Source organism: Mastigoproctus giganteus, chromosome 11, assembly GCF_048544385.1.
Source record: "Mastigoproctus giganteus isolate SK-2022 chromosome 11, ASM4854438v1, whole genome shotgun sequence".
Lineage (NCBI taxonomy): Eukaryota > Metazoa > Arthropoda > Arachnida > Uropygi > Thelyphonidae > Mastigoproctus > Mastigoproctus giganteus.
In genome coordinates this window covers 23,403,057-23,418,676 of record NC_143585.1, presented here as the reverse complement: position 1 = coordinate 23,418,676, position 15,620 = coordinate 23,403,057, and the positions used below count along the sequence as shown (strand labels likewise).

General features: G+C 37.1%; 1 protein-coding gene across 1 annotated transcript in view; it reads right to left on the bottom strand.

Annotated features, from left to right (window-relative positions):
- Nucleotides 1–874: 874 nt before the first annotated feature.
- LOC150077781 (uncharacterized) overlaps nt 875–15,620 on the bottom strand; it is a 41,701-nt gene continuing 26,955 nt past the window's right edge. The window contains exon 4 of the mRNA XM_090384948.1: nt 875–995. Within this exon, the coding sequence (XP_090241074.1) occupies nt 931–995 (65 nt within the window). The 3' untranslated portion in view covers nt 875–930. The remainder of the gene's footprint in view (nt 996–15,620) is intronic.

The window sequence follows — 15,620 nt, the reverse complement described above, 5'->3', positions numbered from 1 at the left end:
CTAGGTGGTGATACTCAACTGAGAATAAGTAATACTATGCTTCTCTGTTGAAGAAGCATTACTTATTTGAAGTATAAGAGAGAGAGAGAGAGAACCCATGAAGAATTTCATAACGAGATGTATAATAATGCTGTTTATACAAACTTCAGTCAGTTTAATATTTCGTAGTTTGAGGCCTTACAGCCCTATAAATCTCAAGTTTCAGCAAAAAATAAAATCGTGATGGTAAATCTTTTCATTCAGAAGTCAGCATTTAATAAAATTGTTAGTTTTTAATACCATCCACATCTAGAACATGTATATAGAGTTATAAAAATCATTAGAAAATGTTAATAATGAGCAGTGACACCATTTTTAAAATTTAAATAGGTTCCCCTTCATTTAATAACAATAGAATTACTGACTTGTTTATGCTATATTAACAAAAATAGCAACTACATTCTATATTCAATTTTAGTTATGTAATACATCACAACATATACCTATACAGATTTCCCAAGTGGTCCAGTAAAAAAATTTTGCGTTTCCATTAATAATGGCAAATTTTTTGTATGCAGTTTTAAAATGGCTCACTTTTATTTTACAATGAATAATTATAATTAGAAGGAAAAGGGAATGAAGAAATTAGTGACATAACAACTGTTAACAAGCCATATCTAAACTCTGCTGAATATTCAAATGCATATTCTTAGTCTTTGTTCAGTATGTTTTGTTAAGTTTTAAAAAAAAATAAAAAAAAAAAATACAAAAACAAAACTGAAAAATAATGGACAACTTAATAACAAATAAAAAAATATACAACCTTACTGAGTTTTCACAAGTTAAGAATATCCTCTGAAACTGTTATTTTTGCTTGCACTTATAATGACTAGAAATGAGAAAAAAAGGTCTTGGTCCACTATTATTCCAAACACAAGCTTCTGTTGAGAGTCACTTTAAGGAACAGTGATTTTGGCATGGTACCTGGTCTATTCCAAGTTTAGCTTGTTCAGATTCTGCAAGGATAACATAATTATATTTACATTTATAATCAAATATACCTAATTGTAAACAATATATGTATTACAGAAAATACGGCAAACAAGGCTTGCTATATTTTCAGAGTTTAACGACGATTGGTAACATGTTTTATTTTATTATGGCAACTGAAGTATAATTAATCTGTCAGCAAGGAGGTAATGGTCACCCAACCCCATCCCAAATACTATAAAAATATTCCCATCTATCTCCAAAAATGTTAAATGTCTCAAATTAAACATTTTTATACCACATAATACACAATGCTGCTAAATGGGGCGATTAATTTTATTACAACAATTATTAACATACGTCCAAATGGAATACATTTTGAACGTGTTCCCTGAAACCAAGCAATTAATATAAAATAAAGAAACTACAAAACTAAAATTAACAAGCAAGAGCCAGTACTCACTCATGGATCCTGAAAAGATAAGGTGCAACTGCTGCCTGAAATACCATTAAACACCTACACTGCACCAATGTTAAGCAAAATACCAACACTTGCTAAAAGAAAATAACAAAAAAGAGAGTTTTTGGGAAAGCATAGTAAAACAATGGGTTGAGCACGCAGAATTCTGATGGGATCCTTCCACTTGTTCAGATTACGAACCTAAGGGGGCATAAATTCAAATTAAGAAAAGACAGATGTAGAATAGATGTGCAGAAATTTGCCTTTAGCCAGCGGGTGGTTAATTGCTGGAACAAACTTCCATCTGTCGTTGTGGAAGTTGATAGGTTGAATAAATTTAAGGAGAAACTGGACAGGCATTTGGAGGGAATGGTGTGACTTTTTTTTTTTTTGGCTGATGCTGCATAAGCTCATACACTTGCTTTCTTGCATCACATGCCACTACTACTAATGTGAAGATTTCAAACCATATCTTCTCATCCTGCTATAACCTTCAGTACATTTTCAGGAAGAACATCTGAGATGAGTTGGCACGATTAGTAACTGCTAACATAACTCTAAATCACAAAGGTTATCCAGATGAAAACCACAAAACCAACAAAAATACAAAAATACAAAAAAAAAAAAAAATGTTATGTCGGACCCATATTCAGTTAAAATTTCAGATTATTAATCAAGTCTGCTGGAACACTGAGTACCTACATGGTACCATCTGCTGATGTTATTTAGTAAGTCAATTTTCAGTATGGTGGGACCCTTGCAGATATACACCAAGGTGCAATTTTTGAATGCCAAAAAAAAAAAAAAAAAAAACGTACTGAAATTTATTGCTGAATGTTGGATCAGCATGGTGGATTGTGCATGTCAACAACAAGTCTATAAGTGGATAAATAAATTTAAGAATGTTACTCAAGTTCTGAGAATTCTTCTTGACCACGGAGAGTGCATAATGTCGTAATGTGCTTTCCCTGCAGGCAATAGTAAAATGAATGAGGATGCAATTTTCACGGTTATAAATGATCCTAGAACTAGGGACCATAAATTCAAGTTACAGGGAGAGATGTATAGATTGGATTGCAGGAAGTTTTATTTTAGCCAGTTTTATAAATTACTGGAATAAGTTACCTACATGGGTGGTAGAGGCTGACAGTCTGGAGAAATTCAAAGGTCAGCTAGGGGAGGAGGGAAATGCGCAAGTTGTCTACTACCTTTTCTCTTATTATATTTATTTATTTTATTATTTTATTTTTTTGGCTGGTGCAACATAAACCTTAGGCTTTCTTGCACCATATGGCCATTACTAATACTAATGACAACAGAAGCCATGGCAGCAGTGGAAAAACTCAACACGAGAAAAGTTGTATCACTATTGAAGAAATTACCAAAACATACAAGTTAGTGGATACCATTATTAGCGAGCAGCTGCATTTTGAAAAGTTGTGTTTTTTAATCTTGTTTTCATGTTTATAAATAATGCTCATAGCTGCACTGTTAATCTGACGTCTTGGGTCCACCATACCCCTTAACTATTGGGTGCAACGGTTGCATGGATTCACGTGATTTTGTGTTTTTTTGCGTAAATTTTTTGTAAATTCATTAACCATGAGTTCTAAGAAAGTTAATGAGAAGAACCAAGCAATGAAGAAAATGATTAGGATCACCATGGAGGTGAAAAAAGAGATTGTTGAAAAGTATGAAGGTGGCATGCGTATCTGGGACTTGGCTGCTGCATACCGTATACCGAGAACGACAGTATCTACGATTATGAAAAACAAAGACGTTATTAAATCTGCTAACATTGCGAAAGGGGTGAAATCGATTACCAAACAAAGATCAGGGACATTAGAGCATGTTGAGAAATTGCTTTTGATCTGGATAACAGAAAAACAGTGTGCCGGCGATAGCGTATCGGAGGCAATGATTTGTGAAAAGGCCAAATTGATGCATGCTGATCTTTTTAAAAACAAGGCAGGGACGAGCCAAGAAAGTGAAGTGTTTAAAGCCACCCATGGCTGGTTTGATAATTTTAAGAAGCGGACTGGCATTCACAGTGTTGTGAGGCATGGAGAGGGAGCAAGTGCTGATAAAGATGCCACCAATGATTTTGTTACAGAGTTTGGGGAATTTGTGGAGGCTGAGGGTTTGTTCCCCAACAAGTTTTTAATTGTGACGAAACAGGCCTATTTTGGAAGAAAATGCCTAACAGGACCTATATTACACAAGAGGAGAAGGCATTGCCAGGGCACAAGCCAATGAAGAACAGGCTAACTCTCTTGTTCTGTGGCAATGCAAGTGGGGATTGCAAACTAAAGCCTCTACTGACCTACCACTCTGAAAACCCGAGGGCCTTTAAGAAACAATGTGCAGAAAACTCAGTTACCTGTGATGTAGTAGTGGCATGTGACGCAAGAAAGCAAGTGTATGAGCTCATACAGCATCAGCCAAAAAAAAAAAAAAATCACACTATTCCCTCCAAATGCCTGTCCAATTCCTCCTTAAATTTATTCAACCTATCAACAACAACAACAACAACAACAACAGATGGAAGTTTGTTCCAGCAATTAACCACCCGCTGGCTAAAGGCAAATTTCCGCACAATCTATTCTACATCTGTCTTTTCTTTGAATTTATGCTCCCTTAGGTTCGTAATCTGAACAAGTGGAAGGATCCCATCAGAATTCAGCGTGTTCAACCCATTCAAGGCCTTATACACCTCAATCAGATCACTGCGCAGGTGCCTAGTCTCCAGCCACTGCAATTTGCAGAACTTAAGCCTCTCTTGGCAGGAAGATCCCTTCATTCCCCTCACAAATTTTGTTGCCCTTCTCTGTACACGCTCAAGCAAATCGACATCCTTCCTAAAATGAGGCCTCCAGACCTGTACACAGTACTCAAGGCGTGGCCTGACCATTGCCTTATACAAAGGGACAATCACCTCCTTTTCCCTGCTAGCAAAATTCCTATATATCATTGACAAAACCCCATGATCTGCCCTGGCAGCCTGTCTGCATTGCTCAGAAAACTTCATATCTGACTGCACAATTACTCCCAGGTCTTTTTCGTTTCTACCACCTTAAGTGTAGTACCACACAGTTGGTACTTTTGTCTCGGGTCACTTCTACCCATATGCAGTACTTTGCATTTGTCAAGGTTAAACTTCAGTTGCCACTTCTTAGCCCATCTGCCCAAATTATCTAGATCCTGTTGCAGTAGCACACTGCCATTACTGTCATTAACAACCCTGCCAACCTTTGTATCACCTGCAAACTTCGACACTAAGCCTGATATACCTTCATCAATATCATTGATAAATATACAAAACAACAGTGGACCCAACACCGAACCCTGTGGGACTCCACTAATAACATTAGTCCACGAAGAGCAGCACCTATTGATTACCACCCTCTGTCTTCTCCCACTTAACCATCCTTTTATCCATTGTAGCAACTTACCCTTAATACCATTCTGCTCCAATTTGTACAATAGTCTTCCATGCGCAACAATGTCAAAAGCTTTCCTGAAATTCAAGCATATGATATCAAAATTATTTTTTGCATCCAGTTCCTTTGTAACCACATCATAATAACTAATCACACTGGTCAGACAAGACTTTCCCTTAACAAACCCATCCTGTGTCTGAATTATTGCTGAAGTCTTGTCTAGATGATCCTGCAATACATCTTTAACCAGTGACTCCATTAGTTTACCAAGAACAGAAGTTAAATTAACTGGTCTGTAATTACTCGTGTCACCCTTCGATCCCCCTTTGTGAATTGGGGATACATTTGCACATCTCCAACCGTGGGAACCTCCCCTTAGTCCAAGGATGCTCTCATAATTATGGCTATGGGTTTGCTTAGTTGCTTTGCCGCCTCCTTTAATATAACTGGATAGATCCCATCCACCCCAGGTGCTTTTCTTATGTTTAACTTTAACAATTTCTCCTCCACTTTGCTCTCAGTTATTACAAAATCATTAAGTAACCTGCTACAATTTGATGATGTGGAGGTCAAACAGCAAGGCTTGGGTAACCAGAGAATATTTGAGCGACTGGTTTAATGTTATGTTTGAACCAAGTGTAAAAAGTTATTTAGAGGAGAAAAACCTGCCTCTGAAGGCTCTCCTCATAATGGACAATGCTCCAGCTCACCCTCCAAGCTTGCAGGACTATGTGCTGCCAGAGTTTGACTTCATCACTGTAAAGTTCCCCCCCCCTAACACGACTCCTCTCATTCAGCCCATGGACCAGCAGGTCATCAGTAATTTCAAGAAACTCTACACTAAAGCACTATTCCAGAGGTGCTTTGAAGTGACCTCTGACACAGAATTAACCCTGAGAGAGTTTTGGAAAGATCACTTTAAAATCGTCCATTGCATATCTCTCATTGACAAAGCCTGGCAGGAAGTTTCCTACAGAACAATGAACTCTGCTTGGAGGAATTTGTGGCCAGAAGCAGTGACTGAAAGGGACTTTGAGGCTGTGCCTATAGTGGAGGATATTCTCTCTGGGCAGGTCCGTGGGTCTGGATGTGAGTGATGGTGATGTGGAGGGGCACAGGGAAGAGCTGACCACTGAGGAGCTGCAGGAACTTGAGAAGGAGGAGCAAAAGACTAAGATGGATACACTCTCTTCAGGCTCGGAGGAGGAGGAGATAGAGGAAGCCCCTACTTCATTAATCAAGGAAATCTTTGCCAAATGGATGGATGTCAAAAACTTTGCAGAGAAGTACCACCCCAACAAAGCCAAAACAAGCCGTAATAGCATTGTCTGGAATGACCAGACAATGTCACATTTCCGAAACATCCTGAGGAGAAGGCAGAAGCAAAGTTCTTTGTACAGATTTTTAGTAAACATCAAACCTAGTGATCCTCAACCAGGTCCAAGTAGGGAAAAGAGACAGAAAAGATAAAATTAAAGTTTGTTAAATTTTCATTTATTTCATCTAATTGGTTTTATATTTATGTATTTTAGTATTAAGCAGTGTTTAAATTATTTTATACAACCCCATCAATGTATAATATGCCAATAACAATAGGATTTTTTGTCATGGGAACGGATTAATCATTTTCCCTTTATTTCTTATGGGAAAAATTCGTTTGGTATACGTCCTGTTTGGTATAAGTCCAAGGATCTGGAACAGATTAAGGACGTATAGTGAGGTACCATTGTACTTGGATTTTAGGAAAGCTTTTGATACTGTTGCACATGGAAGACTACTGTACAAGTTGCAGCAGTATGGGCATTAAGGGCAAGTTTCTGCTGTGGATAAAGGGTTGGCTGAGTGGGAAAAGACAGAGTGGTAATAAATGGACACTGCACTTTGTGGACTAATGTTATTAGTGGTATCCTCCAAGGGTCCGTGTTGGGCCAATTGTTGTTTTCTGTATTTATCAATGATATTGATGAAGGTATATCAGGCTTAATGCCCAAGTTTACAGACAATACAAAAGTTGGTAGGGTAATTAATGACAGTAAGGATGGTACGCTTCTGCAAACAGGGTCTGGAAAAGTTGAGCAGATGGGCTGAGAGGTCGCAAATGAAGTTTAACATTAACAAATGGAAAGTGCTGCATATTGGTAGCAGTAACCCCAGAGTAACATACCAACTGTGTGTTACTGAACTCAGGAAGTGGAAAATGAGAAAGACCTGGGGGGTAATTGTGCAGTCAGATATGAAGTTTTCTCAGCAGTGCAGACAGGCTGCAAAAGTAGCTTATGGGGTCTTCTCAATGATATATAGAAATTTTGCTAGCAGGAATAAGGAAGTGATTATCCCCTTGTATAAGGCAATGGTCAGGCTACACTTTGAGTACCGCATACAGGTCTGGAGGTCTCATTTTATGAAAGATGTAGAGCTGCTGGAACAAGTACAGAGAAGGGCAACAACATTAGTAAGTGGAACAAAGGGTTGCTGTTACTAAGAAAGGCTTAAGTTCTGCAAATTATAGAGGCTGGAAACTAGGCACCTGCGAGGTTTTGTTTGTTTGTTTGTTTTGCTAGTGCATCAGCTTCTGTGGCCATAATGCACCTCCCAAAGTTTTTGCATTTTCTACTCTGATCCAAGCCCGAGGAGGGATTTGAACCCACGACCTCTGGGTTGCCAGGCAGGCACTTTACCCACCCAGCGAGCCTGGTCAGCCCTGCGAGGCGATCTGATTGAGGTGAATAAGGCCTTGAATGGTTTAAGCAAGCTCAATGCTGATGGGATTGTTCCTCTTGCTCAGATTCCGCACCCGAGTGGGAATAAATTCAAACTGAGGGAAGACAATTGTAGAATAGATGTGGGGAAATATGCCTTTAGCTAGCAGGCGGTTGATTGCTGGAACAAACTTCCATCTGTCATTTTGAAAGTTAACAGTTTAAATAAATTCACGGCTGAACTAGACAAACTCTTGGAGTGAATGGATGGGTGAAATGGGAAGGTGTTTTTTTTTTTTTTGGCTGATGCTATATAAGCTTGCTCTCTTGCATCATATGCCTCTACTAATGCTAATATATATATATATACAGGGCTTTTTTTGTGAAGGTATGCAACGGTACGGCGTACCGGCACCTTTTTTAACAGCGTATGACATTTGCATGCAGTACATTTTGAAATTTGAAATATTCAGTAATTTTTTTTTTCACATGTTTAACCATTATTCAAATACATACGCTTAAAGTTAACTAAATTTGCATTTTTCACTGTCTATTGTTAAGATATTATCTATATAAAACTTTATAACCATTTTTGGAATTTTAGATTACTCAGTCGGACCTCTGTTTAACGAACTTAAAATAGTTTCGGTTGAGCGAAAAAAAATTTCATATAACGAACAGATTAGGGAGACTCAGTACACACTGTTCACACTTCTGGCCTTTAGGCAATTAGTGCTGCTGCACGAATTAAGAGAGCTAAAGGGATTATTCCACTCAGTGATACTCGTAAATCCTATCCGACCACCTGTCCCACATACCAAGAACTTGTGCTGGTCAAGGGGTATTCCCGATGCGAACAATGGGCTCTGGTCAACCTTCTACTGTAAGTACCCTCTTCGGGAATTAGGAGAGAGTGGTTTCTTTGCAAATAATCAACTGTTGTTTTGCAGAAGTGTGTTTTTTTCCGTAAATGTTTCTAAATTTTTCATATCTCTATTTACATGGTTACAGTACCTCAATGACTTCCACATTTTGGACAGTTTCATGAAAAAAAAAAATTCAAATTTAAGAACTAGTTCAAAGAGCTAATGACAATATCGATGACAAGAAAAGAAAAATGAGATAACGAAGGTATTAAACCTTATAAACATGAAATGTTGGCAGCTTTTGAAACTTCGTCGTGGCCTGCAGTGTGAAGATGTTCCTGAGAATACAAAAGGTATGTTAAAACAAATGCAAAAAAATTTTGTACAGTGTACAACAAAAGATAAGAATTATTTTTAAAAATATTTGGTTAAGTGTACTAATATTGTGTGCAACATGTATGAAAAAAAAAATATATATATATATATCGTATCTTAATTTGTTATGTATTAATAAATTGTTTTGAAATGTTAGAAAATATATTTACCATCTTTTACTGTATTTCTGAATGTTGAATTATTTTTCATTGTGGAAAAGGTCATATTTCTTTATAACGAAATTTTTGTTTAACAAATTTTTGCAAGGAACAATTGACTTAGTTATATACAGGTTCCGACTGTAGATTTACTTTATTGGGGATTATCACACTTTCGCAGGTGTTCTGTTCATCTAAGAAGTACCACCCCTTCGGGAAACTCATGTTCCTCTTTCTTGACTCCCCTCCCCCCCCTTTGTAAATGCCATTTCATAGGGGTTCCTATTGGTTCGCCACTAATGTTTCTGTGGCTTTTGTTACAATGTAAAAGTTTGTTCAACATAACTTTGTATTTGTGCATTTTCAATTCAGACGCAACAGTTTTATTTATTTGCCCGTAGGGTAACGAGACTGTAAGTGAATTAGTATTAAAAAAAAAAGCTATCTTGAACCATAAAGTACAAAATGAAAAGAATTACTAGTTTCTTCTCACCCTCCATAGTTAAGAAATTAAAAACAAGTGAAAATGTGAGTGAAGACCTAATTACAGAAACTGTGTCAAACACTGCTTTTGTTCCTGATGGTATCTGCGTCCAACAGCAAGGGATGACTGACATAAATGACTGGCCAAGTTGCTGGACTGTTGATCAAAGAAATGATTTCTGTGCAAAATATAATTGGCTAAATTATCAAAATAAGAGACTTGGCTGTGCATTATATAAACAAATTGGAACTCTTGGAGTGGAAAAGATGGGCATGAAGATTTCTAAGAAATGGGCAAATAATGAAGTTACCTATTTTGGCGAAAGCACACAGCAACAGCTATTGTCTTTAAGAAAGACAATTTTCGATCACAAGGAAACAGCAGAACATAAAGCTGCTATAAAACTGCTTGTGGAAACTGAGAAAGGGCCCCTTGAAAATCTGTGTTTAAAGAGTTTATCGCATGAAAAATTAATAACAGCAAAACTTTTTCGCACCGCATATAAGGTGGCCAAAGAAAATCAGTCTTTTCATAATTTTGAATCAGAGATTGACCTACAGGAATTAAATGGGATTGACATGGGTCGTATTCTTCATTCAACAAATGCTTGCATTAACATCTTGAACCACATTAGTGATGAAATGAGAAAAAATTTGGTTAATAAAATCGTTATGTTGAACAGTAAAATTTCACTGATAATTGATGAATCGACCACGGTGAGTAGGAAATCCGCTTTAATCATTTACGTTCCAACTTGTATATTTGACTGTGGAATGAGATCTCCCATAAATTTGTTTCTGGACTTGATTGAACTCGAAAGTGTTACTGTAAAAGGGATATTTCATTCTCTGCTCGATTGTCTTCAGTCATACAGTATGACGGAAAATTATTTAAAAACTCACTTAGTTTGTGTCAAATGTGATGGTGCAGCTGTTATGATGGGTAGTAAAAGTGGCGTTACGAAACTAATGAAACAAAAATTCCCTTCTTTAATAGTGTGGCATTGCGCTAATCACCGATTAGAACTATCAGCTGGTGATATTGTGAAATCCATTGCAGGTATCGATAGATTTAAAGCATTTATTGATAAACTTTATGTCATGTATAATGCATCGCCAAAAACTGCCAGAGAATTGAAGGTGTGTGCCAAATTGCTGGATATTGTCACATGATCTCCTTAACAGCTGACACGGCTGACACCCACTGCGTGTCACCCGTGCCGGCACGGAATTTTTCCTGATAGCAAAGAATGAGTACCGGCACCTATTTTTTTCACAAAAAAAGCACTGTATATATATATATATATATATATATACAGGATACCTTGATTAACAAATAGGATGCATTCCACGAAATTACTTCGTTAAGCGAAACTTCGTTTTCAGAGGTAAAAATACTATGGCCAGAATAGCGATACGTTCCTACGTAAAGAAAATGAAAAGCTTTTTTTCGAACAAAGAAAAGTTTTTTAAATAAACAGTCAACTTACATACAAAGTGAAATCAAATTTTAAAACGAGTCTAAAGTTGATTGTTTATGCTTTTTTTCTCTTTCATTTAACAATTGCCTATACAGAGTTATTGCATTTAACACTGATTGCTTAACAATAACACTTCTTCCTAAATCAGGATCATTTTCACTAAAAAAATTAAAAACGTTTTCAATGTCATTTAAGCACCTTTTTAAATCTTTAGTTGTTAACACATTTTCAGCAGGAACTTCTTTAACTTCGTCTTCATTTTCTTTGTCTTAGTTGCTAACAAGGTTTTCTAAAATTTACCCTCAGGGACTCACATCTGATGAGTATGGGCTTGGCACACCCAGGGTCCTGAGCTGGATATCATCATTCTTCTCTTTCTTGGTGATTCCTTTCTACTTCTCTCTCTCTCTCAGGGTAATAGGGAAATTTTTTTTTTTTTGGCTGGTGCAGCATAAGCCTCAGGCTTCCTTGCACCATATGGTTAATAATAATAATAATAAATCTTCCACTGAAAAACTATCATCTTCTGCATTCAATAAATTTCTAACATCCTCTTCATCGACATTTTCGAAACCTATTGATTGAGCATCTGGATAACTTCATTCCTAATTTCTTAGATGTTATTTTCTTCTACTACAACTTCAGAGCATATTTTGCGCCAAACTCCATTTAAGCATTTCTTAGTGACTTCTTTCCAAGAACTATCAATGTTTTCAATTGTGTTTTTAATGGTGTAGTTTTTCCAAAAAGTTTTAACTGTCATTTCCTCTTTATCCTCTAGTTCAGTTAAATTGTTTAACGTTCGACGCAGATAATAAGTTTTAAATGATGCTATTACTCCCTGATCCGATGATTGAATCAGGGAAGTTGTGTTTGCTGGAAGAAATACAACTTTGACAGGAATGCATGTGTCCAACGTGTTAAGATCGGTAGGATGTCCCGGAGCATTGTCTAACAACAAAAGAGCTTTTTCTTCAAAGTTGTTTTTTTGACAATACCGTTTTACTTCAGGACAAAAGTGGTTAACAAACCAATCAGTAAATAACTCCTTGGTAACCCACGCTTTTCTATTTGCTTTCCATATTACAGGTAAATTTGTTTTTATGTTACCTTTTAACGCCCTCAGATTTTCTGAATGGTAAACTAATAACAATTTTAATTTATAATCACCAGAGGCATTTGATCCAAAGAGTGACATTAAATGGTCTTTGGCTGCTTTGAACCCAGCAGCTGATTTTTCTTCAATACAAATGAAGCTTTTTGATGGTAGCCGTTTCCAGAACAAACAGCTTTCGTTCAACATTGAACACCAAATTTGGTAGAAAATTTTCATGTTTAATTATTTCCTTTAGTTTTTCTGGAAATTTATTTGCAGCTTCAACATCTGCACTTGCAGCTTCTCCTGTTAATTTTATACTATGAATCCTGGCCCGTTTTTTTAAATTTCTCGAACCAACCACAAGAAACTCCAAAAGTTTCCGTAATTTCTTCAGTTTGTTTAGATTTCAGGTGATTAAACAAAAATAATGCTTTTTCTTGAATCACCATTTGACTTAAAGGCATATGACGTTGTGACATATCATCTATCCACAAACTTTTTTTTTCTAAAATTGGACTCCTTAAGCGAGTTAATTTTGCTGCTGTAACATCTGTACAATTCTCAGCAGACTGTTTTATTTTTTCTGATTGACTTAGTATGGTTGTTAAAGTTGATTGCGCTAATCCTAAAGAATGTGCCACATCGGATTTTCTTTCGCTGCTTTCAACACGTCGTACGATATTTAGTTTAGTTTCCAAAGAAATTGCTTTTCTTTTCTTTTCTTTGTTTCTGACATTTTAACTAAAAAATAATATTTCTATTAAAATTTACAAAATCTACATTATGTAATGCTATCAAAGAACCTACATCAATTATTGCAATGCAGCACACTGAAACAACATCAATCATGTATTGCAATGCACCACACTGAAACACACCCTATGAAGTGTACACAACGACTAAATTAGATGAATGACGTGCAAAACTGTTATAACAGACACACCCACAGCTCGGGAGTACGTAACAAGTCACCGTCAGTCATCAATCGGATGATTGTCGGGCGTTGGCGTTAAATTGGAATATTTTTTATGTTAAATGGGGATTGAAATTGCGGACTTTGTTATATCGAAGCTTTGTTATCAAAGGTAACGTTAGCCGAGGTATGACTGTATATATATTTATTAATTTATTTTAATAAAGTTTAACTTAAGCCAGTCTGTCAGTCATTACTAGAAATTATATAGTGATATGCAGCACGATGCCTAAGGCCTGTTTTCTAATAAACAAGTTTAGTTTCCACTTGTTTCATTCAGTTTGGCTATAAGGGTTGTTAAAAACAAAATCCCATCGTCTGACTACTAATTAGTGCTCCTTATAGTAAGAAATAACGTAATATCCTTGAAGAACTTTGTAGAAATTTTTCTCCACTTAACTATCTAATATGTGTGTGTGTGCCAATAATTTTTAGCATTAAAATTGCAACATTTGAAGATGTCTTGCCTGAATAGTCAACAAATCCTGAATGCAATGTTCAATGTCTTTCATGTGTACATTGCCACCTAAGGCTTATTGGTACATATAGTAGTAACTAAGAAAATATATAAAGTTGCCATCATTTCTATAAAGGGTGAAAACGTCTAGTATGGTGATCCACTGTAGCTCCACTCATTATTTGAAATTAGATTATAAAAAAATTAATAACTGTCATCAGAAGTTCTTCCTTGGTGGGCAAGTCTTTGAGTATCATTCAAATGAAAATGATTAACTCAGTTAGCATTAGCATTAGTAGAGGCATATGATGCAAGAAAGCAAGCTTATTCAGCATCAGCCAAAAAAAAAAAAAAAAAAAACCCTCTCCCATTTCACCCCTCCATTCGTTCGAAATACCTATCCAGTTGAGCTTTAAATTTGTTTAGGCTGTCAACTTCAACAACAAGTGATGGAAGTCGGTTCCACCAACCAACCACCCGCTGGCCAAAGGCAAATTTCCCCACATCTATCCGACATCCGTCCTTCCTCAATTTGAATTTATGCCCTCTGAGGTGATTATTCTGAGAAAGATGAAGAATCCCATTGGCATTGAGCATGCTCAAACCATTCAAAGCCTTATACACCTCTATCAGATCACCTCGCCGGTGCCTAGTCTCCAGACTCTGTAATTTGCAAAACTTAAGCCTTTCTTCGTAAGAGCAACCCTTTGTTCCATTTACTAATCTTGTTGCCCTTCTCTGTACCCGTTCCAGCAGCTCTACATCCTTCTTGAAATGAGGCCTCCAGACCTGTATACAGTACTCAAGATGTGGCCTAACCATTGCCTTATACAAGGGAATAATCACCTCCTTATCCCTGCTAGAAAAATTCCTGTATATCATTGACAAGACACCATGAGCTACTCTTGCAGCTCGTCTGCACTGCTCAGAGAACTTCATATCTGCCTGCACAATTACCCCCAGGTCCTTTTCATTCTCCACCACTGTCAGTGTAGTACCGCAGAGTTGATACATTGCTCTGGGGTTACTGTTACCCATATGTAGTACTTTACATTTGTCAATGTTAAACTTCATTTGCCACCTCTCAGCCCATCTGTTCAACCTTTCCAGATCCTGTTGCAGCAGCATAGCATCAGTAGTGTCCTTAACGACCCTGCCAACCTTTGTATCATCTGCAAACTTAGACATTAAACTTGATATCCCATCATCAATATCATTCATAAACACCGAAAACAACAACGGACCCAACACTGAACCTTGAGGAACTCCACTAATAACATTAGTCCACGTTGAGCAGTGTCCATTGATTACCACTCTCTGTCTTCTGCCACTCAACCATCCCCTTATCCATAGCAGCAATTTGCCTCCAATGCCACACTCCTCCAATTTGTGCAGCAGTCTTCCTGTGCAACAGTATCAAAAGCCTTTCTAAGATCCAAATATATAATATCAAAGTTATTCCCTGCATCCAGTTCTTTTGTGACTACATCATAGTATCCAATCAAATTGGTCAGGCAAGACCTGCCCTTAACAAAACCATGCTGCGTCTGAGCTATAACTGAATTCTTGTCTAGATGATCCTGCAGTGCTTCTTTAACCAGTGCCTATATTAATTTACCTGGAACAGAAGTTAAACTAACAGGTCTATAATTACTTGTGTCAGCCTTTGATCCTCCTTTGTGAATTGGGGTTACATTTGCACATCTCCAGTCTATGGGTACCTCCCCTGAGTCCAAAGAAGCTCTCATAATTATGGCTAGGGGTTTGCATACTTCCTTTGCTGCCTCCTTTAATATAACTGGATAGATCCCATCCACCCCAGGTGCCTTTTTTATGTTTATCCTCAACAATCTCTCCTCCACTTTCCTCTCAGTTATTACAAGATCATCCAGCTCACTGCCAATGTTTACTTTACCTACATCATTCTCCTTCCTGAATAACTCCTCATGCGTGAATGTAGATGCAAAATACTCGTTTAGATTGTTAGCCACCTGAGCAGGATCCTCAACTGTTGAACCATCAATATCCAGTGGACCAATTTTCCCTTTCCTTCTCGAGTTCAAGTATGTAAAGAACTCCTTTCTGTTTTTCTTTGCATCCTTTGCCAAGGATTTTTCGTAGTCTGCCTTTGCCTGCCTAATCTCCTTTGTGACTTGGTTA